General features: G+C 35.1%; 1 protein-coding gene across 1 annotated transcript in view; it reads left to right on the forward strand.

The window, feature by feature from the left end:
• The first annotated feature begins 11817 nt into the window (after window positions 1-11817).
• LOC143257659 (uncharacterized) overlaps window positions 11818-24519 on the forward strand; it is a 42817-nt gene continuing 30115 nt past the window's right edge. The window contains exons 1-2 of the mRNA XM_076516701.1: window positions 11818-12226; window positions 16646-20479. Coding sequence (XP_076372816.1) covers window positions 16650-20479 — 3830 coding nt within the window. The 5' untranslated portion in view covers window positions 11818-12226; window positions 16646-16649. The remainder of the gene's footprint in view (window positions 12227-16645; window positions 20480-24519) is intronic.

Here is a 24519-nt window from a genome sequence, read left to right on the forward strand (position 1 = left end):
ATATCAGTTTCAAAGAACTAACCATTCCTCGCCGCCGAATATCGACAGAACGTGTCTTATAAACGGGATTTGCATCTGCTACTGCAGATTTTGATAGCCCAACTTCTTATGCAATAGACGCCATCTTTTTTTCTACTGTTTAAGCTTTTAAAGAGCAAATTCAAACTCGTTTCGATGAAAATGATCAAAATATTCTTTATGGTCTTTCTTCTGTCATAATACAACCAGAAACAAAAGATGCTACAGATGATGTCTCATTACTTTGTGACTTTTATGGACTGAATAAGAATCAATTATCTTCAGACAGAAAGACTGTGGTTGGTCTTTTCGATCAAAAAAACAAAATCCCCATTTGTCTTCGAGATATTATTTGTCAAAATGGACTTATGAGGATAGCATCTCTCAACTCCTTCCAACTTATTCTCAGTTGGCGTAAATATTCAGCATTGTCCCAATCACATTCTGTTCTGCTCAAAGATCATTCTCTACTTTACGTCGAATCAAATCTTAGGTACCATTGGACAAGAAAGACTGTCTCATGTCACCATTTTGAATATTAAACTGAAAATAAAAAAATTTTGTAACGGAGAACAAAATGGAACAATCGTGAAAACTTACTGATTATTTGAATTTTATTTTGACTGATATTATAAGTGTATTTGATCTTATGTTATACGTATATTTGATCTTATGTTATATGTGTACTTGATCTTATATTATATGCGTTAAAAAAGTATGGCTGGAATGAATAATTTATGTTTACGTTTTTTGATTCTTTATAACAAAGATATGATGTTACTTTTTAAGAGGAGTCAGGGTACTAATCCCCCAGCTGGGAAATCTGTCCTGCAGGCCTGAGTGTCAGTTGCATAATACATACACACTGGAATTCAATATGTCCTAACTGGAAGATGAGTTAGCCCTATAATTAACATAACTCGTTGATATAAATAATAGAAGAAACAGTAAATGAGTCATAACAGAATAAAATTAAAACTCTCTACCTCGTAGTATAAATATTTACAACCAGGCACGAATTTCTCAGATACGAACTTTGTCTCTCAGAATAAAAAATATAACGACACGTAACATTGTTTATTGTATATAGCACAGGGAACAGATAAACGTTTCAACATTCTACATGTTCCATTTTCAGTACTTCTTTTCCATATTGTCATATCACAATATCAACCGATGTGATGAACTAACATGTTCCAATATTTTTCCTACATTGTTCTATGTTAGTCTGTATATAAGTAGTTATTCTATTTCTGTTCTTTTTTAAGTATTGTTATAGCGGAAGAATGTTCTAATTGGAGCCTTTATTATTACACTATTATCCTATAATAAGTGAATATTAGTGTAGTAAATACATGTACAATTAATTATACTTGTCACAAGACATTAGTCTAATACTATTATATTTCTAAACATTACATTCCATATCTCGATCTTTACAGGTTTTTAACAATTAAAAGTGTATGATAATCCGCAGTTACTGGGCTTACGTCGATGGTTTGGAAGTATGCTGTATTGGAAAAGATACCATGTAAAGTCCTACCAAGTGTCCCTTCTCAGTTTCATTGTGGCTCAGCGGTAAGTTTACAACGCTAAATTCGGTTTTCAATTCTCTACAGTGGTCAGATGTCAGATAATTTTGAACTTGTGGCTCTTTTATCAGACTCTCAATCTGACAACAACGTATTTCTGTTAACCGCGGTTCACAGAACAGCTCTGATTTTTTTTTTAAATGCAAACCTTTAGCTCACAGCTCTTTCATATCTTAACGAATTTGAGATCTAATTACAGCTTTGAACTCAAGAGGTCAAATCATTTCGATTGACATACTTGATCACGTTCAATCCTTCCTAAAAGAATTTCAAGTGCCTCGATTATTGTGAATTCCCTCTTGTTTACATTTTAATTTATCTACGTTGATTTTGAAAAAAAAAAATCCCATTTTTCTCGTTGATTTTTAAAGGTAATTTTTTGAATAAAAATATAATACTTCGAATTATTTATGAACCATATTATGCTCATGTAGAGGTTCAACAGAGGAATAAAATCTCGCTAATGCTAAACTGTTGCTAATTGAATACAAATATCTAGAACTGTAGTTAGTAGAATGTGAAACTGTTTTCAAAATAATGTTCTGGCTCAATGCGATTATGAGGGACTTGCTTCAAGATCGTATCACATGTTTGCAGCCGCAACCAACAAACGTCTATGTACAGACAGTTAGAAACCGATCCCACAAAACTAGCCTGTATGTCAGACGCCTAACGAGGTGCACTTAATTCACAACTTGTATTAAACAGCTTGTGCACAATGGTGCCTGGGAAACATTTAGCCGACCAACAACTTGTGGTCAAAATTTCATTTAAAGATATTTTGTCCAAACATTGACATTTTTGTTTATTATCCTGGTAAAAATTTATATTATTTCTATGTATTATTGATGGAATATTAAAGTATTCTCAAGACGGCTGGTATTTAACTTTAATTAAAGTACATAACAACGTTTCGACCTTCTTAGGTCATTTTCAGGTTCACAAAGTGAGTTTGCAACTGACCGTTGCCAGACGCATTCTTAGGGACGACAGTGTAAACGTTTACGGAATTGTAGAGGGCGTTGCAGTACATATTAGGCTATTAATTAGCATAGGTATAAAGATGTTCCTTTATATTGGTGTAATTTTGGTTTGAGTTGTTGTATAAGTAGGGCTTCTTTGATTTTGGGTTTATTTGTATTTGATTCCCTACTTAGTATTTGCGTGTTTTTCTACGGTTATGTTGTGTTTATTTGGCTTACAATGTTCAAAAACGTACGGTGTTTTTTCTTGTGTTCTTTGAATTTGGATTCCATTTTTCTGCTTGTTTCTCCAATATAGAAGTCGTGGCAGTTGTTGCATTATATTTAATAAATAATTTTGGTGTTTTGTTTGTCAGTGAAGTTTTTACATGTTATAACAAGTGTATTAACTGCCTTCCTCTGACTATGCATTCACAATATGCTAATAACGTCAGGGCTACAAATGAAACATTTTGCATTAAACTGATCCACGCTATTAGCTATACAGTGGTGGCTGATGAAGTCACTGTAAATACATATATTAAAACCGTATTTTGAAACTGGGTTGTATAATACTTATATATCAGGCCATCCCTTAAGTAATGCCCGATTTTAGGTTGAGAATAAGAGAAAGGAGTTCAAACGTTTTTAATGTTATTTAATCAATAATATATGTTCCATTATTATTAATTACTTCCTGCCAACGATTCACAAGCTTCTGAATGCCACTGCTATAAAATTTTGGGGTTTGGAGGGAAATAATCTAGAGAGGATAGTTTTGACATCTTCATGTGTTCCAAACTCTTTTCTATCAAGATAGTTCTGCAAACTTTGGAATAGATGATAATCAGATGAGGCAAGGTCTGGAGAATAAGGAGGATGTGGAAGTTTTTCCCAGTCTAGCTTTTCAGTCTTTGCGGATCTGATCCTTTCTGTATGGGGCCGTGCATTATCCTGGTGTAACACAACACCTTTACGATTGATCAAAGCAGGCCTCTTTTCTTTCAGTGCTCTCTAACTATTAACAATAGAAGTCTGATGTAATCATCACATTGAGTGACAGCAACTCAAAGTGGATCACACCAAACGCTTAACAATACCTTCCAAGGATGGAGGTCCATTTTGGGCTTGGTTTCGCCAGTTTACCTGCACTGAGCTATTGTTTGCGGCGCTTAAAAATCTTATAATATATCCATTTTTCATCTCCAGTCACTAACCTGTCCAAAGAAGGTGAGTTACGTTCACGAGAGTACAGAGAAGTGCAAATGTCCACTCTTGCTCTAAGATTGGCTTCTGTCAAATCATGGGGGACCCACTTACCAAGTTCTGACACAATTACAAGCTGTTGCAGATGAGGGTGAACTGTTGAATAGGTTGAATTAAGCTTCTGTACAAGTTCTTTAACTGTTACAGCACAATTTTCATCAAGTGCAGCCAGCAGTAAGTCATCATTAAACTCAACAGGATGACCTGGAGGTGACACATCACTTAAGCTGTAGTCACCTGATCTGAACTTCTGAAACCACCTTCGACATTTTATTTCATTGAGAGATTCCGCATCATAAACACCTTGAATGTTTTGTGTACTTTCCGCTGCACTATTGCCTTTTTTAAACTCATAAAGCATTACATGCCTAATGTGTTCCTCAAACACATCCATCTTCATAAGGGTTTATTTTATTAATGATCTAAAAAAGTGGAGTTGAGTTAGTTTCTTTTATTTGTCTGAACGTTTCTATATACGTTCTGCTACATATTTTAGTCATTAAAGTTTTCTACAAAGACAGAAATGATGATGCACTTTCTGTATTAATTTTTCGGACATTACTTATATATATATATATTATGAACATATATGCATATATTATGAACATATATATATATATATTATGAACATATACATATATTATGAACATATATATATTATGAACATATATATTATGAACATATATATTATGAACATATATATATATTATGAACATATATGTATATTATGAACATATACATATATTATGAACATATATATATTATGAACATATATATTATGAACATATATATTATGAACATATATATATATTATGAACATATATGTATATTATGAACATATATATATATTATGAACATATATATATATATATTATGAACATATACATATATTATGAACATATATATATATATTATGAACGCTAGTTTTCGACGTCTCTTTTACACTCTTCTCATCAGACACAGTTGTGATAACTGATGTGTATCGTAAAGTTCTCGAGATGTCTCTTGGGTACCTAACTGTCAATGTTAAACTTTACATAAACATAAGCCCCCCAGTAGCACAGCGGTATGTGTGGGGGGTTACACCGCTTAAAACCGGGTTTCAATACCCGTATCGAGCAGAGCACAGATAGCACATTGTGTAGCTTTGTGCTTAATTCCGACCAACCAACCAACGTAAACATAAACACGAAAGTTACTATAATATCAACTCTCATTCGCATATTGTATAAGAATATATTAACCACCCACCACCAGGCTAACTCTCACACAACTGATGGCAATGAATATGCTGTTAACAAACCTAAGAGTGGAAAACCTGGTAGTAGCAACCCTTATGTTGACGTGTTGTCTGCATCAGTATCAACTCTTGTAACTTTTCTCCATAGAATCAGTGTCGGTAAATCTTTATGATCCCTATTTGAAATTGTGGAATAATAACACAGTTATGAGACCATGTCTTGTTATAAACACGGTTTTGTTTTTCGCTGTAACAACAATGAAGAACATTACAATGAAATGGATAATTGGAAGTTTTTTATGACGTCCTGTAAAACAACATAAAGAAAGTACAAGCCCAATAACAAACGACTGTACTCTCTTATTTATTAATTAAGTACAACTGCTTTATTGTCTGAATTTGTGTTTAGTCGCTGGGCGACTTGAGACAGTCAGGTTCTAAATGGACCTCTTCCTTCATCCTGTACTATTGTACTTATTTGTACTTAAAATCTTGACAATGCTACTAATAATATTCATGAATTAGGTTTATGTTAACACTTCACATTCTATGAACACTACTTTATCTTCACCTTTTCCTTCCCTTGAATAGTATTAATTATTTAATGTTATTTTACTTCTCTCTTTGTTTTATCACATACACTCACACAGAGTTCCATTTGGTCATACCTGTTAACAAACAGTTCCGAAACAAACAGCGCCACTTTGCTCACGCATGATAAATCTACCAAAGCGTATTTGACATAAATAACCATTTTAAATACACAGATGCTACCTAAATCTAATTGATAATTCTACAGTCTTGTGTAGGTGGTTTTGTTCTTATAATAATAATAAAAAACATAATTGTAACAGTTTTTAATTTTTTCTTAATTTTGCGCAAAGCTACACGAGGGCTATCTGCGCTATCCGTCCCTAATTTAACAATGTAAGACTAGAACAGCTTGTCACCATCAACCATCGCCAACTCTTGGGCTACTCTTTCACCAACGAATAGTACGATTGATTGACGTATGATAACGTTCTCACGGCTGAAAGGCGTGCTACTCGTAATCTGAGGGCCGCGGGTTCGCATCCCCGTGGCACCAAACATGCTCGCCCTTTCAGCCGTAGGGGCGTTATAATGTGACGGTAAATCCCACTATTCGTTGGTAAAAGAGTAGCCCAAGAGTTGGCGGTGGGTGGTGGTGACTAGCTGCCTTCCCTCTAGTCTTACACTGCTAAATTAGGGACGGCTAGTGCAGATAGCTTTCAAATAGCTTTGCGCGAAATTAAAAACAAAAACAAATACTCAGAAGTAGCCCAAGTATAGCCTTGTGGTTGGAGCGCTCGACTCGCATTCTGAGTTTCAACATACCCGCCATTTTAGCCGCGGGGACATTATAAGGTGACGATCAGTCCCACTGTTTGTTGGTAAATTAATCGCCCAAGATTTGGCGGTGGGTGGTGTGAATTAGCAGCAATCCTTTTAGTCTATCACTTTCCTAATCTATACCTCATGTAGCTTTGCGCGAAATTAAGAATACACCAGTCGTTGTAAAGTAAAGACTGTGTAAATTGATAACAATTCTAAAGTACATTTGGCAGCCTGATGTGAAGAGATCGAAAAATAAGGGAAAGAGGTTAAAGAAGGTTATAGAAGGTCATGCAAGTTGATCACTAACTTGTTTATTTTCAAGCCATTTTTTACCAATGCTTCCCATCATTGTTTGACCCCACTGCACAAAAACAGTCCTAATTATAAAAACTTCAGGGAAAGCATGTTCTCAAAACCCATAGTTTCAACCTACCGAAGGGCAAATACTTCCGTAAACCTTGACCCCTCCACATTTTGCTACCATCCCCCACCGACTTTGTTTGGGAAAAGGAGTACAAGCTTATAATTTTAAAATACACTTTTTTTTTTATGTTCATACGTACGAGTGTACAGTGTAAACTTGTGTTGGAATTTCAGAGTAATAAAAAAATTGTACAGGAGATTGAAGCGTATTTTCTTGATTAATGGTAGTTTTAGCAAATAGATATAATATTTCTTTAAATCTGTTTAGCCTATCATATGGATAGGTTTTTATAAATCTTGGGTTATCAGTGCTAATATTCAGAAGATAATGAGAAATATGTTATATTACAGCATAATCTAAAAATATTTAAAATCATTGCCAATTAGGCCTAATGAATAAGCTATAATTTTCCTGAGAGTAGTGTCGTTATAATTTTCCTGAAGCTGTTAGACTTAGCAAGAATTAGACACCTGTGCTACTTTAGAAAATTATGTAAAACCCTGACGTAGACAAATAACAACAACTCCGAGTTTTATCAAAACATTGTTTGATTTGAAATAGTTAATTATTCATTATAAGAACACAATTTACTACGCTACCTCATTTGTTTCTCCAACCAACAGCTGTACAATCGTCATTAGTAAGTTAATTACGAAGGTTATTTACCATTAATCTGCTGTTACTAAAACTAACTAGGCTTAAAAGCCTGCTCAGTAACTTGATAAAACATATTTGTCTTGGAGTTGTACTAAATTAAGGTTCTAAAGGAAGATTAATCGTTTGGTGTTAAAGCTATCAACGAAACAAAACGATAACATTTCTTTCCCTAAAAAAAAACATTCCGAGGCAAACATATCATTTTCTCTTTTACTTTGTATCCTACACAGCCAGAAACCTCAAATCTTTGGACAGAAGCTATCATCACGGTCCAATTATGATCCCTGAATTATTATAACTACTGGTGACTCTTCTTTGTCGCTGCTAAGTAACGAACGGGTCACGTGACATTGGTTATCGTTATTTTCTGCGCCACATCCTTTGTAAACTTCATCACGTCAACGCATCCTCAGAAATAGATGACAAGCCTCTTTTGTCTGGGAAGAATTACTCGCAGGAGGAACGAAAAGAAAAGGTTTTATGCTGGTTAACTTCCATTTCTACTTGATACAAAAAACTTATGACTCCGATGGAGACAGAAAATTTGACTTCCCTCCCCTTCAGCCCCACTAACAATAGTGCAAATTTCGAGATTTCGTAAACGTGTGTCTATCCAGTAAGTCTACACGTCAAAATGACTGATGTTCATGAGGAAATACGAAATTTGGTGGAAAGATTAAGTTGGAGATCAAACGTTTTGGTGAAGAAAGAAAACTAAGTCTATAAGATTCACCAAATGATAAGAAACGGAGACATAATTTGGCTTACAGCTTAGATTAACGAAATGATAAAACACTGCAAAGTGTCAGAAAATAGTGATCAAATTTACTATATTAGATTAATAAAATAATAAAAATGGGAAAGTGTCGAAAATATAGATAGAATTTACTATATTGGATTAACAAAACGATAAAACACTGCAAAGTGTCAGAAAATAGTGATCAAATTTACTATATTAGATTAATAAAATGATAAACATGGCAAAGTGTCGAAAATATAGATAGAATTTACTATATTAGATTAACGAAACGATAAAACACTGCAAAGTGTCAGAAAATAGTGATCAAATTTACTATATTAGATTAATAAAATGATAAACATGGCAAAGTGTCGAAAATATAGATTAAATTTACTATATTGCAAAGTAGCTATGACGTCACCCATCTAATTCCACTGGAGTATACACTTATTAGAATTGTCCAGTAAAAAGTTTCAGAAAATGAAACATAAAAGTTACTTAATATTGAAATTATTACTTCTATAAATTTATAAAGACTAGGTTGATTAAGGCGTTCGACTCGTAATCTGAGGGTCGCGGGTTTGAATCCCCATTGTAACAAACATGCTCGTTCTTTCAGCCGTGAGGGCGTTATAATGTACGGTCAATCCCACTATTCGTTGGTAAAAATAGTCTAAGAGTTGGCGGTGGGTGGTGATGACTAGCTGCCTTCCCTCTAGTCTCACACTGCTAAATTATGGACGGCTAGCGCAGATAGCCCTTGAGTAGCTTTGTGCGAAATTCAAAACAAACAAACAAAAATTTAAAATGCAAAGAAAAATGGCAGTATAAGTAATAAAGGGTTTTCTTTAAGTAGTCACTGAATTAATTGACATATAAAATTACAACCGGCTATCTTCATTCTGTACATAGAGTGGAATCGAATCCCGAACTTTAAACTTTTTATTCCGAATATTGGCCCGGCATGGCCAAGCGCGTAAGGCGTGCGACTCGTAATCTGAGGGTCGCGGGTTCGCATCCGCGTCGCGCCAAACATGCTCGCCCTCCCAGCCGTGGGGGTGTATAATGTGACGGTCAATCCACTATTCGTTGGTAAAAATAGTCTAAGAGTTGGCGGTGGATGGTGATGACTAGCTGCCTTCCCTCTAGTCTTACACTGCTAAATTAGGGACGGCTAGCACAGATAGTCTTCGAGTAGCTTTGTGCGAAATTCCAAAAAAACAAACAAAACAAATATTCCGAATATTTACTAGTGATAATCTAGTACATGTTAAACTGAAAACTTACTACTTTCATCCAAGATGTTTCTAGCAATTAAAATTAACATATTTTATTAGTTCGATCGTTCTATAATTACTACGTTTAGATTCACGGGTCGAAGATCTCCAATTAAACATGCATTGTTGATTTCAGCCTGTGAATTCAGCGTTTTGCAAATATGTAAAATCATCCATTTGGAAGAGACAAAAAAAAAAAACACACTCATGAAAAAAACACTTATTGTAATTGCTATGTCCTGCCATCTATTGCTCTAATATAACGTTATTATTACATGGTAGATTTATATTTTTTGAAATAATTTTCTTATGCTAACATTTTAAATTCAAGGTACAACTACTTTCGGACAAATTACTCCATTAGGAACAATTACTGATTGTTCTAAAATAAATAAAGTAATTAAGTTGATTTTAAATATTATACAATGGATATTTTATATTTACGTAATAAATAAATTACTTTTACACATAGTATACTCGTACTTCAATTCTCACAAAGTAATTTTAGACTAAACAACAAAGGTTACTCCTTTGTGTTCTCTTTCTATTGACATAGATAGATAGTGTGTTTAATTAGGTGGTGTAACATATGACAACTAATGTTAGGCTTACCTGGTTACTTTCTACTTTTCTAGGTGGCGTTTCATGAGATAACATAGGTTTTCTTACACAGTTATTATATATTTATTTAGGTGGCGTTATGCAAGACACCACAGGTTGGTGCTATAAATTACTGCTTCTCTAATTGATATGACACGATAGAATCGAAGTTGATTCTTTATGGTTACTGTATATTTCTCTAGGTGACGCTACATATGATAACACACTTTGGTCCTATCGAGTTACTATGATTTTATGTAGATGGCAAAACATGACACCACTTAGGTTGATTGTTTGGAGTTAAACAGAAAGCGACACGATGGGTTATTTATGCTCTGCCCCCACGAATATCGAAACCAAGTTTCTGGCGGTAGGAGTTTGGAGACATATCGCTCTGCCACTGAGGGGATAATAACTTGGGTGTTTAACATATATATCAACATCTAGTTATAAATTGTCTAAGGATATTTGAAGGAGAAAACGTGTCATACATGTGCTACTGCAATCTACAGAATATGAACGGAATGTATCCGTATGTGAATTATAATGCTGCCATATTTATTTATGCTAATAAAAGTAATATTTAGTATTATATTATAAAGATTGTTTGTTTTGAATTTCGCGCAAAGCTACACGAGAGCTATCTGCGCTAGCCGTCCATAATTTAGCAGTGTAAGACTAGAGATAAGGCAGCTAGTCATCACCACCCACCGCCAACTCTTGGGCTATTCTTTTACCAAAGAATAGTGGGATTGACCAAAACATTATAATGTCACGACGGCTGAAAGGGCGAGCACTTTTGGTGAAATCGGGATTCGAACCCCCCGACCCTAAGATTACAAGTCGAGTGCCTTAACCATCTGGTCATATTATGAAGAAGAACAAACTGTTACTTTCCATACTTACAATTGAAAGACACACGTTTATAATCACTCTTTATCGAATTATTAGAATATTTTTATTTTTCCATAATTACTTTATACCTGTAATGTTTCTAGTGGTAAGGAAGTATTAGCGAGTCATTCAAAAATTTTATTCTATTATGTTTACCTTACGCTAGAGGGCAATGATCTGTTAACTGGTATTTATATCGGTATTTTCAACACTAACCTTACGTAATATCTGGGAATAATGGCAAAGTCAGTGACCTTTAAGGGTTCACGTAAAGCCTTCCATAATTTAGAACTGATAGACAGTGCTCGCACTAATCGGCAGCACGCGCCGTCTATGTGGTTACTCCTTAAGTCTGTGTGTTGTCACCTAATACGAAACGTTGAAATAGTGGTTGTTATTCAGTTGTACATGTATATACAGTTACATATCAGTGATATGGTTAGCTGTGCATTAAATAATTATCAAAAGCTATATTTATTTTTGCATATATTCTCTGATAAAATATAGGCCGGCGCCAAAAAACAATGGTAAAAAATTTGCCTTAACAGCTGAACATATAACCTGTGTCTGACCTTATTATTCGAACAAATCCATATATATTGAGCTAATTAGTAACAAAAATCGGTTGATGCAACAGAAGAAGTAAGTATATTGTTTAGAAACTGGCTTTACTTTCGTAATAAGCCATAATTAGTACACGTACTCAGTCCAAGCACTGAAATTGACGAAACCTCTCAAAAGATGTACGTTGTAAACTACATAATAGGCTTACGATTCATTAAAATGGATGAACCAGCAGACACGTACCACCTAGACCGGAATGTCGAAATTCATCTGCTAGTAGTGCAGTATAATGTTATGTTACACGAGTTTGCAATGTTATCACCATTTGACAGTTTTTTTTTAGCTAGATGCATTTGGACTGGAAGATTTGCGATCACATTATATGAATTTAAACTCTATCTTAATGTTCACAAAAACCTTAGTTAAGATACATACTAACTTGCAACGACGAACGGAACAAGGTCGATAGCATAAGTGATTTCGTCAGAGGTCGCTTTAATTGAAAATCGTTTTTGAATAATTAATTTTTTTATAAAGAATAGCCGTACGTTACAGGAACGTAAAATAATATCCAGTTTTGAGAGAGGTCAACTTCTGTGACCTAGAACGGCTGCTGACCATCTTAGTCCAGAAACAAGTAAGTAGCTCATAACTGTTAGTTGTGTTGTTAAGCATAAGGCTACATAGCGGTCTATCTGTGCTGTAGATTTAAATTAGAAAATACTGATAGCTACTCCAACCCAAAGTACTGGAGTGTTTTTATGTAAGTAGGTTTAACCTTTTAAAGGTTACATTAAAAGTTCTTTTTTGCTTGCTGTTTGTAATTGCTTGTTAGTCCAATACTTTGTTGGCTATTAATAACAATGGAGTCAGGTGCAAAACAACATCAGCTCTGTGATTAATCCTGCTAATTATGGCTGCTTGGATCTCCCAGGATTCCTCCACATAAAAAGAGGGATTTCATCCCAATTTTTCCCAAGTGTAAAACATTCAACAGCATAAAATAATCCGACCGTTAGTGACTGATATAAAAACAAGACATTAATCTGAGAGTGAAACACCTATGAAGAACTAGAGATGTCCCCAATGTTTCACGTCTCACTCAAACTCATCCACTTCCTTGAAACACCCGACCTATGAAGAACTAGAGATGTCCCCAATGTTTCACATCTTACTCAAACTCATCCACTTCCTTGAAACACCCGACCTATGAAGAACTAGAGATGTCCCCAATGTTTCACATCTTACTCAAACTCATCCACTTCCTCGGTAACGTTTTAACTCTTCCTTCATTCGTTTTTACAATTAGGTTTAGCAAATGGATTTTCGTTACATAAAAATAGACCAAAGAACGAAGACTCCTTAAAGTAATTAAAATTTATATAAAAAAGACAAAGTTGTCTGTCTTCTTGACGTTGCTAGTTCAAGTGAGGAACTTTCTAAACCAATATTGATGATATTTAGTAGAAGAACTGATGTGGACACACTTCCCCAGAAAAAAAAAAAAAAGTTTAAATAGATAAGCATCTGAATTAATGGTTCAAGTTTGGGAGCCAAACAAGTGTTTACTACATGAAGCCAACAATGAACGAAAGTGGCGACTAATGGTATGTGTAGTAAGGTACTTTTGTTGGGGAGTTCAACAATAATTCTTTATCCAAGATTTGATTGTGAAGTTTGACACTGATTGACGTTTCATCCAAGTTTTTGGCTGGGGAGTTGGATCAGTTCTTCTCCATGTGCCTCCTATTGGCATGACGGCATGTTTGCGGTGCTTACAACGCTAAAAACCGGATTTCGATATCCATGATGGGCTGAGCACAACTAGCCCTTTGTGCGTAATTCCAAACAACAACATGTACCACAATATCTAGATACCGTGTGATAATGTGTATTAAAGTCTTCATTGATGCACTGCAGATAATAAATAATGGAATTCCTTCTATTACTTATCAAAATTATAACGGTTTAAAACAACAAAACATTACATATATATACATAAAAATACGTGTAAAATTTTGAAGAGGTATCTTTATTTAGTATACAACAGGCTAAGCGTAACTTTCCATAACAGTACTCCAGAGCTTTTAAAACACTTTTGTTCAAAGCTTTTACTAAACTGTTTTATATGTGTATTTATCTTTGCAATAAATTTGTTTCTTTTAGTGCGCAGATAAAGAATGGGCTAGCTAAGAGGGAATTCAACTCTTACAGCTAGAGTGTTAGTCTTCAGGCTTACTTGTGAGTCACAAGGGAAGCTCTGTTTGTTTGTTGTCTAAACACAAAGTTACCTGCACCTAGCCATCCATAATTTGAAATTGATAAACTAGAGGGAAAGCTACTCATCTACAGAATCCACCACTAAGTTTAGGTTACTGTTGCATGCATGAACAGTGTGATTTGAGCCTCACTCTTATAAAGCGCTCAAACCCCCTAAAAAGATAAAAGGAGTGTTTTGTAGCAATGTGTCACGAACCACGGGTCCTAGCAGTTATAGTCTGTGAATGCTAACCTATAGAACTGTTTATTAAAGGTCTTGTCCTTTTGCAGCTGATACACATACATTAGTAAGAGATTTCGGACGATTTTCTGATTAAGCTATCAGAAGATAATCATAAAATTACTGAAAAACTTAGTTTTATATTTTGATCAATTTTCGGATAAGAAAAACTAAATAAATTTTGCCAAATGTACTTATATACACAAATATGATAAAAACGCACTGTTTGAAGGTAATGTAAACAAGACGCAATTTAAGTTATAACGCAAGCAATGTATTTGTTACCGAGCACTTAAACAGCGATAAAGGCCTGGCATTGCCAGGTAGTTAGAGCGCTCGACTGGTCGCGAAGTCAAATCCCCGTCTCTTTCAGCTGTGGGGGCGTAACATTGTAACGGTCAGTTCCACTATTCGTTGGTAAAAGAGAAATGGTGAAAACTAGCTGTCTTTCTTCTAGTCTTATACTGCTAAATTAGAGATGGCTAATGCAGACAGCTCTCGTCTAGCTTTCCGCGAAATTAAAACAGCGATAATAATATTTTTTGACAAATCCGCATAATTTAATACTTGAAAATATTTAAAATCAATATATTTATTTATCCACCATTTTAGTATAATATTTTTTTAACCATCAAAAACGTATAGCAACATGATAACAAAAAATAAACCACTAGTATTTGTTGTTTCGTAGAATCGGTTGTCAGCCTAATTAGCCTTTAGTTCTCTAAATTGACATCAGATGGTAGTAAAAGCAAGCAAACTCTGATAATAGTCAGATTTAATTATAAACCCTAAAACTTATCGATGAGTCACCGTGGCAAATGAGGATATAGCAATTACTTCAAATTAACCTGTTTTTGCAAGACATCACCACATCATTTCAAAATTTTCGAGTTACTACTACTTAATGTGATCAACTATTAATTAGCTGCTTTTATTAATTCAATCACGAAGAAGTTACAGTTTATTTAAACTTAGTTTTAGCTCACTTCACAGCTGTGATTAGATGCCATCTTAAAGCAGTAGTGAACAGCTGCCAAAAGCATAAAGTTTTACGTAAACCTGATATTGCCTTATCGTTTAATCAAATGTGAATTTAAAACGCAGTTGTTATTATTCTTGAAGCTAGTAATGAAGATGTACAATTTTTATGTAGAGTTTGTTGGTTGGAGGTAATTTTCAGGCTAGAGTTATAAATAGGAGTTAAGTGTTCACAGAGTGTTAAGTGTAATGGGTGTAATGAATGGGTTTTATTTGAGAACTCGAGACTGGCACTACTTTTAAGAAACCTAGTAATGAAAATGTGTAATTTTTTATGTAGAGTTTGTAGGTTGGAGGCTATCGTAATTAAAATAGAGGCAGTAGATAAAGAGAAGCACAGACTGTAAGAAATGGCAGCAAGATTTTAGGAAGAGTTTATGATTTTACATGTAAGGGATACATCAGATAACAATGAGTTTATGATTTTACATGTAAGGGATACATCAGATAACAATGAGTTTATGATTTTACATGTAAGGGATACATCAGATAACAATGAGTTTATGATTTTACATGTAAGGGATACATCAGATAACAATGAGTTTATGATTTTACATGTAAGGGATACATCAGATAACAATGAGTTTATGATTTTACATGTAAGGGATACATCAGATAACAATGAGTTTATGATTTTACATGTAAGGGATACATCAGATAACAATGAGTTTATGATTTTACATGTAAGGGATACATCAGATAACAATGAGTTTATGATTTTACATGTAAGGGATACATCAGATAACAATGAGTTTATGATTTTACATGTAAGGGATACATCAGATAACAATGAGTTTATGATTTTACATGTAAGGGATACATCAGATAACAATGAGTTTATGATTTTACATGTAAGGGATACATCAGATAACAATGAGTTTATGATTTTACATGTAAGGGATACATCAGATAACAATGAGTTCATGATTTTACATGTAAGGGATACATCAGATAACAATGAGTTTATGATTTTACATGTAAGGGATACTTCAGATAACAATAAGTTTAAGCTTTTACATCTAAGGGATACATCAGATAACAATGAGTTTCATGAAGTTAGAGAGAGTAATACTAGAGTAAGAAGTAGTGAATTTAGTTACAATGTGCCTGTTCTGTTGAACAACAAATTGCATCCCTTGCCTTTTGCAGGTAAGAAACTATTGGAAGGAAGGAAAACAAAAGGGCTAAATAAAGATATGGATGATAAGGACGTTACAGCTACAGGTGATTCCTTGACAAGGAATGTGGAGTCTGTGGGGTAAATAGGGAGAAAAGAATCACATTATGCTACCCAGAGGTACAGGTTGAGGATATAACTGATAGAGTAGGAGATATATTAAAGGGGACTAACAGAGAAGCAGTTTTTATGTTGCACGTTAAAATTACTGACGTAGGAAAAGTGTCAGTACAATTTATGGATTACTTTTTGTAAACGAATGCTGTAATTACAATAGTTTGCGATTAATTTAATGCCCCTTCACCAACATATATATATATATTTGTTGTTGTTTTTAGAAAAATGGATGAACAGTCACCATCTCACTGGAAGGAAGAAAAATCATTATTTTCTCAAATTATAGAATTTCACGAAAATCGACTGAAAAGAGAAGGGATAGGTAACGAAACCGAACGTCGACTCACTTCGCTTCGTCAGGCGTTTCGTGTTTACAGAACGACAAGCATCGAAAGTGAATCATCCATGGATACCAGTTTGAATTCCAGTCTCGTTTTGGATATCGGTGCTACAAGCACCGCCGAAGATATCTTAGAGAACCTGGGAATAACAGGAAAAGTCAATCCTGATGTTCCAAACCGCTTTTCATCGTCCATCCAGTATAGGCTTCAAAGATTACACTCAGAAAATTTGCGCCAAATGGATTACAGGATACTGAAGTCACTTGAGCTCTCGCGAGATTCTGTGAGAACAAAGCTGTTGTCCAAAAGAAGAAATAGCATTGATGACAGTCAAATGCCCAAGACTGAAGTTACCGAAGTTAATTCCTCAAGTGTGTTAAAGCCAAAGCAAACAAAACCTAAACGAAAGTTTCCTTTGTTGCGAACGGCAACGGTTCTAAGTCTACATAGTGAATCTCAAATCCATCAAAACCTCGGTGGTAACCATGACAAATTATCTTCTGAAAACAACATAGAAATCTCTAGACCAGATAACATCAATCCATTTCACCGTCAGTACCAACGAGTTGATTTACTTGATCCATTACAAGAAGGGAATGAATCTTTATCCAGGCAATCCAGCCTTCGATCAATCTCTTCTGGACGGACCTCCCCTCCGCAGAACGTCGTTCCAGAAGTTTCTTCCAGGAAAAACTCGTACCTTTCCACGGACAGTGATTATGACGAACAAGATGATGTAACAGAAAATTCTACCAAGAATTTGTCCTTGCAAATTTCTGCTCTTGATGTAGATGATGAAACTAACAACTGGCTAAAGTATCAAATTTCCCCACGAATCTTTCTATCTGGTAATCGACTCCAACAAGGACTTATTGAAAGTACCACACCTGCCGCTGGTGGAGTAAGCCTAGTGGAAAGTGCCACATCCGCAGTTAAGGTAGAAACTTTTAGACCTTATCAGATAACTTGTGAAAACACCGATTTACCAAGTACCAGAACAACTTACAGAGATGATTTCAATAGAGATTTTGATGAACGTCCGAACCTGCCAGTGATTCACATAACTAGTGAAGGGCTAAGAAATGAAGATGTGGACAATCTAGAGAACGAAATGACCAATCCTAACAAACTGCGACGCTCATCCTCCCTTTGTTCTTTCCTAACCACCACGAGTGATGAATTAATGGTGGGTAATAAATCCGTCTACTGTACCCCTGAGGGCAGTAACTTATGTATCTCTGGGTTTGTAAAAGATACACGATGCAAAAGTTTGGATTACACAAGAACACACAAAGACAATTTAGATCGTGTATTAAATGTTAAGGGAATTGAGGGTAAGGACAACTTAGAGAATGTTAATTACCAGGTCAATGAGTCTTCGCCATTCGGTAGCTCAGCGGTAAGCTTAAGAACTTATAACGCTAAAAATCGAGATTTGATTCCCGCAGTAAGCATAACACAGGTAGTCCACCGCGGAGCTTTGGACTCAAACGAAGCAAAAAACAGTTCATCTTCTCTCAGTTCCTCCTGCCCCTCTATTGATCGGATGCATTCTTTTTATGATTATAAATTAGATTTTGCATCGAAATTCCAAAGATTTCATGGATCTCTTGATTCTGATATTGAAATAATATTAGAACGAGGTCATCTGTGCGATAACACCGCAACTGTCGAAAGCGAAGAAGACGAAATTCTTTGTATTCTGAGGTCACCAGAGAAGCCTTATAAGGAAATGGAGTCAACTGTCGGAAATAATGAAAATATACAGAATAGTAATGTAGCTGTACACTTTCCTGACAGTGAGAGGTTTCACGACGCGTCTGACTGGAACAGTTATGGGGATTCAGCCCTGAATCTTACAGACTATGTAAATCATCTACCTCAACTAACGGAAGGGCACTGCGTACGTGCGGACGCAAGTCTACACCAGAAAGAGAAAAAAATTCACTCTGCAGACGGTTCTGAAGCTTCCAGTAAACATAACCTGGGAAACTGTCTTCCTTCGCCAAAGGAAGAAACGCTCGTTAACAAAGGTAAAATCAATTGTCTAGAAATGTGTTCTAACTTTTCATCTTTTCACCAGATGCCGCTAGTTGACCAGACTGACGAAATAAATAAAACCAAAAAGAGTCAACGACAGAGCAGACAAGTATTTTTGACAAGTCTTTTAAGTCAAAATGAAATGGATAATAACGAGCCTGAAAAAAATACCAAGGTTGATAATGATACACAAGAAAATAATCGGATTAGAGATACTGAAAACAATAGACAAACACCTCATTCTCAATATGTCACAACACATAGCTTTGATAACGAGGATGCTGATAAGAAACCGTGTGGCTGGCCACGAGGTAACGAGATTTCAGATATTCACGAGGACTTCGACCAGTCTGGGAAGCTGATTCACAAGGTAGATTCCCGTGGTCGAGAGTACGTTGAGAATACATTTGCTAACCAGGAGTTTTCGTTAAACGAGATCTTAGTCAGCGAAAGTCCGATATTGGAAAAGACATCAAATGAACCAGAATGGTTTGAAAGGAATCTTCATGATTCTTGGATGATTTCAAACTGCTCTGAACCTGAAAAAAAATTGTACGGAAATACAGCACCAGAAAAGAAAGATACAAACATATCCAGGGGAGAGTTTGATTGTAACGTTCTCGTGTTATCCACATCTACAGAAGGGAAAAAAGAGTCGTTTAAGCCAGAAGACGTCAACTTTAGTCACGTGGGAGTTCGTGGTTACAGCAATAATATAATAGAGCAGGAACAAAAATTATATGGTGTTGCTAAAGAAGCAGTGGATGAAAACAGAATTTTGGTTTCTATTGAAACAAGGGAAGTTGATCATTCAAATTCCTCAACGAATAAACATCAAATATTCAAAATTTCTAAATGCGAAAGTTTTGAAAAAGAATATGGCGGCGAATCCAAAAATGACCATATTAAAGTGAAAACTGTAGTTTGTCAGGATATCGAAGATAATACCAAAACACCAGAAGATTCGATGTGCACAAAAAATCCTTCTTCTGAAAGGAGTGAAGATGAGGAGAACAGCTGGTCTTTAAGAAGAGTAGAACACGAAGAAAGTGGAAGTTCGATAGAAAGTGACGTAAGAAAATATAGATCAAGCTGTACGGAAGATGAAGAAGTTCAATATGAAATTATTAGTGTAAAGAGGGACAAAGGAGAATCAGGGACAACACTGAATGATTATTCTGTTATTGAATCCAACAGTATAGAATGTTGTTACACGTCTAACATTACTTCAAGTAGGGATATCGTACCGGTAGCTATTCCACAGGAAGAAGACGTTGAAGAATATGCACTAAATCCAAACATTAATCCACCAGAAGGCGCCACCGTGGATCACGGAGCAGCTATTATTCAGAAAAACTGTGATATTTCTGAGAAGCATTTATTATGGAAAGAAGTCGATGAGGAAGGAGACAATTTAACTAGAGAACATGTAGACATGAGACATGACGTTTGTGGAAGCACAGAACAGGAGGTTGATCCAAACAACAGGAAGTGGGAGCCGTCTTTCAAAACCGAAACTGAACCCAAACAGAGGATTGAACACAGTCGGATAAATGACAGCGTGAACAACACGAGTCAAGAGCACAAGATTAAACTCAACGCAGAGATTATGAGACAGCATAACGATCTTCATAGAGAAGCCAACCAGATAGAAACTCCTTATAAGTACGAAAAGTAAGCTCTTAATAAAGCGTTGGTGTACATATATATATATAGATATATTTGTTAAACACTGTTTGTTTAATCGCATAGGATACACATGTTTACTCAGCTGGTGAGCATATTTGTATGTCAATTTTTAAACTTTTCTTGCTATTGCAAACAACATTTATAGAGACTTCACATTGATGATATATACATATATAACTTCTTAACGTATTACAACACAATACTGAACTCCAGAGGTATTACTGTATGGCGCGTATCCCACCAATGAATTACTATGTGATTACTTACCGAAATATTAACATATGGCATTTAACCCACTGAGGTCTTACTTCTACATAACACTTAACTGATTAAGGTGTTATTACATGATACAAGCTTTGTGGTAATCAATACTCTTTACTGAAAATATCCAAATATTTCGGCAAGAAATATCACTTTTAGTACTATTACAGAGGGCTCAGTGTGGCTAGGTGGTTAAGACACTTTACTCGTAATTTTAGGTTCGAATCCCCGTCACACCAAAACATGCTCGCTCGTTCAGCCGTGTGAGCGTTATAATGTGACGATCAATCCCACAATATGTTGGTAAAAGAGTAGCCCAAGAGTTGGCGGTGGATGGTGATGACTAGCTGCCTTCCCTCTAGTCTTACACTGCTAAATTAGGGACGGCTAGCACAGATAGCCTTCGAGTAGCTTTGTGCGAAATTCCAAACAAATTAAATCAAAACAAACTATTACAGAGGCGTTTTATTCTCTCATATGTACAACATGATGCAACTGAGCCTATAGGTAGTAATAACTGTATTTATAAAGTCAACAATAACTGTACTTATAGAATTAATAGTAATTGTACTTAAAGAGATTACAACTGAGTTTGTACATTAAACAATAACTCTACTTAAATATTCAACAATAATTGTACTGAAACAGTAAACAATACTGAGCAAGGAATAACGAGTTTTCTTCGGTTGTAGCTCTGTTTTGTTTCACTTGTTTTTCAGTATTTAATTACTGACTGTTTAAATGCCCTTATTATTTCAAACTATCTATTCTGTTTGTTTTAACATTTTGGCCCGGCATGGCCAAGCGTGTTAAGGCGTGCGACTCGTAATCTGAGGGTCGCGGCTTCGCATCCCCGTCGCGCCAAACATGCTCGCCCTTTCAGCCATGGGAGCGTTATAATGTGACGGTCAATCCCACTATTCGTTGGTAAAAGAGTAGCCCAAGAGTTGGCGGTGGGTGGTGATGACCAGCTGCCTTTCCTCTAGTCTTACACTGCTAAATTAGGGACGGCTAGCACAGATAGCCCTCGAGTAGTTTTGTGCGAAATTCAAAAAACAAACAACTGTTTTAACATTCAGGTATGACATGCTATATTGTTTTTAATTCTTAATAACTGCCTGTTCATTTACGTTGTTTTTTTTAAGTTTCAAAATTTCCCCATTTCGAGTTTTCAATAGAATTGTGTAATATTGAGCTACTGTACTATATTTCTTAGTTTATTTACTCAATGTCCGCTACTTGTACCTAATCCATTTTTATCTGTTATGTTCTCAGTTCACTCACCCGTGTTCTGTGGAACATTACAGTGGTTTGTTTTAAAAAACAACAACAACATGTTAAGGACGTTGGTATTTTATTATGATAGAAGGAAGTTGCATAAATTAAAATGTTAACACTAGTTCTAAACCCGGGGTGTTATAGGTGGTGTTTTGTTTGTAACTTCGCGCAAAGCTACATGAAGGCTATCTGCGCTAACCGTTCCTAATTTTGCAGTGTAAGACTAGAGGGAAGGCAGCTAGACATCACCACCCACCGCCAACTCTTAAGCTACTCTTTGCCAAACGAATAGTGGGATTGGTTGTACATTATAACGCTGAAAGGGCGAGCATGTTTGTTACGACTGGGATTCGAACCAGCGACCCTCAGATTACGGGTAGAATGCCTTAACCCACCTGGCCATGCCGGGCCTATAGCTGGTGAGTAAAATCTTACTGAAGTACTGATCCTCAGATTATCTATTTGTATACCATAAGTAATGTGTACATATTGTATCACGATGAGCAATATTATATCAGAATAATTAATTAAAACATTCGTGTTGTTTTTGTTTACACCTTGTTAACATATATAACTCATATACCATTAAAGACCCTGAAAAAACAACATTCAGGAATGTACAATTTCTTTGGCACATACATAATTTTGAAAAAAAATTAATGAGGTATATAGGTATCAATACTTCTAGAATTAGTAATGTTATTTGGCTCTCTATTTCCCTGTCAGTCATTCTAGGGTTAATAACAATATCTGACCGGTAATAACTTTACAAAGTCAATATTCTTTGTCATTAGGCATGCTGATTTTTATTCTTTTTTTATGATGCAAAATCTAGAACTAGGATTAAATTATCACATTAATTTTGAGATAGTTGTATTAGCGACAGCTTCTTGATGATAAACTTAATCTCCTTACAAAAAACATTCTGATGCTGAAAATGTCTAAAGCAGGTTTGAAAATTTTGATAAATCAAATCGACATGATTTTCACCAACGTTCACGCACAACTTTTTTGTTTTTTTATGTTTTCAGACCTGAAACGTCTTCGGTTATTTAGCTAAGCTTCATATATTATCTTAACAATACTCTAGTTTCCCTAGAGCGGTTAGTATCATAGTCATTATCATTGTTGTTTTTTGTGTTTGGGGGGGGGGAGATATATCTAATGAATCACAGACGATAAACTTTCACAGCAGTAGTAAGTACTTTGACTTGGCGTGTTGACACAAGTGACCTCACAATGAACTTTATTAAGACGGGGCAGTTGGTAGAATAGCTCAGGCAGCTTAGAATTGCTTAGGCCATCCACAATTAGTTCACTCGTGTAAAACAAGACGAGAAGTAAGAGGTATCACAAACAGTAAAGGACATTGTGACACAACTTATTCTTCGTGATGGAGCTAAGAATGAGATTAGAGCGATTACTTTCGATCAAAAGCTTCACTAAAAGGTAGGACCTTCACGTAAAATGTCATTGGCTAAGTTAGTCTTATGAGAGATTCTTATTTCATGAATATCTTCCTGTTGATACATAGATTTGTTTATTTTACCCAAATGAATATTGTATGTGAACCAGAAGAAAAATACGTTGTAAACTCTGTATTGATATGAAACTGTCCCAAAGTTTGATAAAAAAAATATTGTTTGAACATTTATACTTGGCATAAATGAGCTAACAAGAGCATAAAAAAGTATTATTTTCGTTACTGTGTTATTAAGATTAGCTATTTACCCTATCCTTAATTAATAATACTTACAACTTCTTTGTTAAATAACATTAAACAAAAAATAAAAGCTACTTTCAGTTGGCTTAGGCAAGGTTTATTAATAAGGTCAAGAGTTAGCATTAGGAAGAAAAAATATATTGATATTTATCATAATACTGTGATGGGATTTGGAAATAAAATTCTTATGAAAGAAATTGAAAAAACGAGTTCATTTTTAAATGTTTCATATCACAGTTACCAAGTCATGTTCAACACTTGACTGCAACCTCTATAGACTAACGTCATGGAAAAGCCTTTGACTACAGAACAAAGTGTTCTACACTATATTATTGTATAGTTTTTCCGTAGGAAATAAGTCAAAATATTTAGTCACTAAGTTATATAGAGGTATTGACAGATGTATTCTGTGTATTACAGAAAATTTACAGCAGCAAACATTAGAATTCGACTTATTTGATCTGATGAACTACGCTCTCCCCTGGAAATTTTATATATGTTATTATACTACAGTACATGATTACTGTTAAACATAAACTTAGGCGAACACTATTTCTAATCGTAGAGGAAGTGACGTTATGTTATTCTGTGTCGTTGCACGTTCTATTGTTTTTCTTCCCACTAAACCACTTTGATAAAAGAAAAAACCGAAAATAATGTTTATTTATTTCAGCAAAGTTAGCACGTTCAAATCAGAGTAATCACAATTGTGTCCCACTTCTTCTAAAACATTACAATTAGAAACAGAGGATACTGCAGTAGA

This window comes from Tachypleus tridentatus, chromosome 7 (assembly GCF_004210375.1).
Source record: "Tachypleus tridentatus isolate NWPU-2018 chromosome 7, ASM421037v1, whole genome shotgun sequence".
Lineage (NCBI taxonomy): Eukaryota > Metazoa > Arthropoda > Merostomata > Xiphosura > Limulidae > Tachypleus > Tachypleus tridentatus.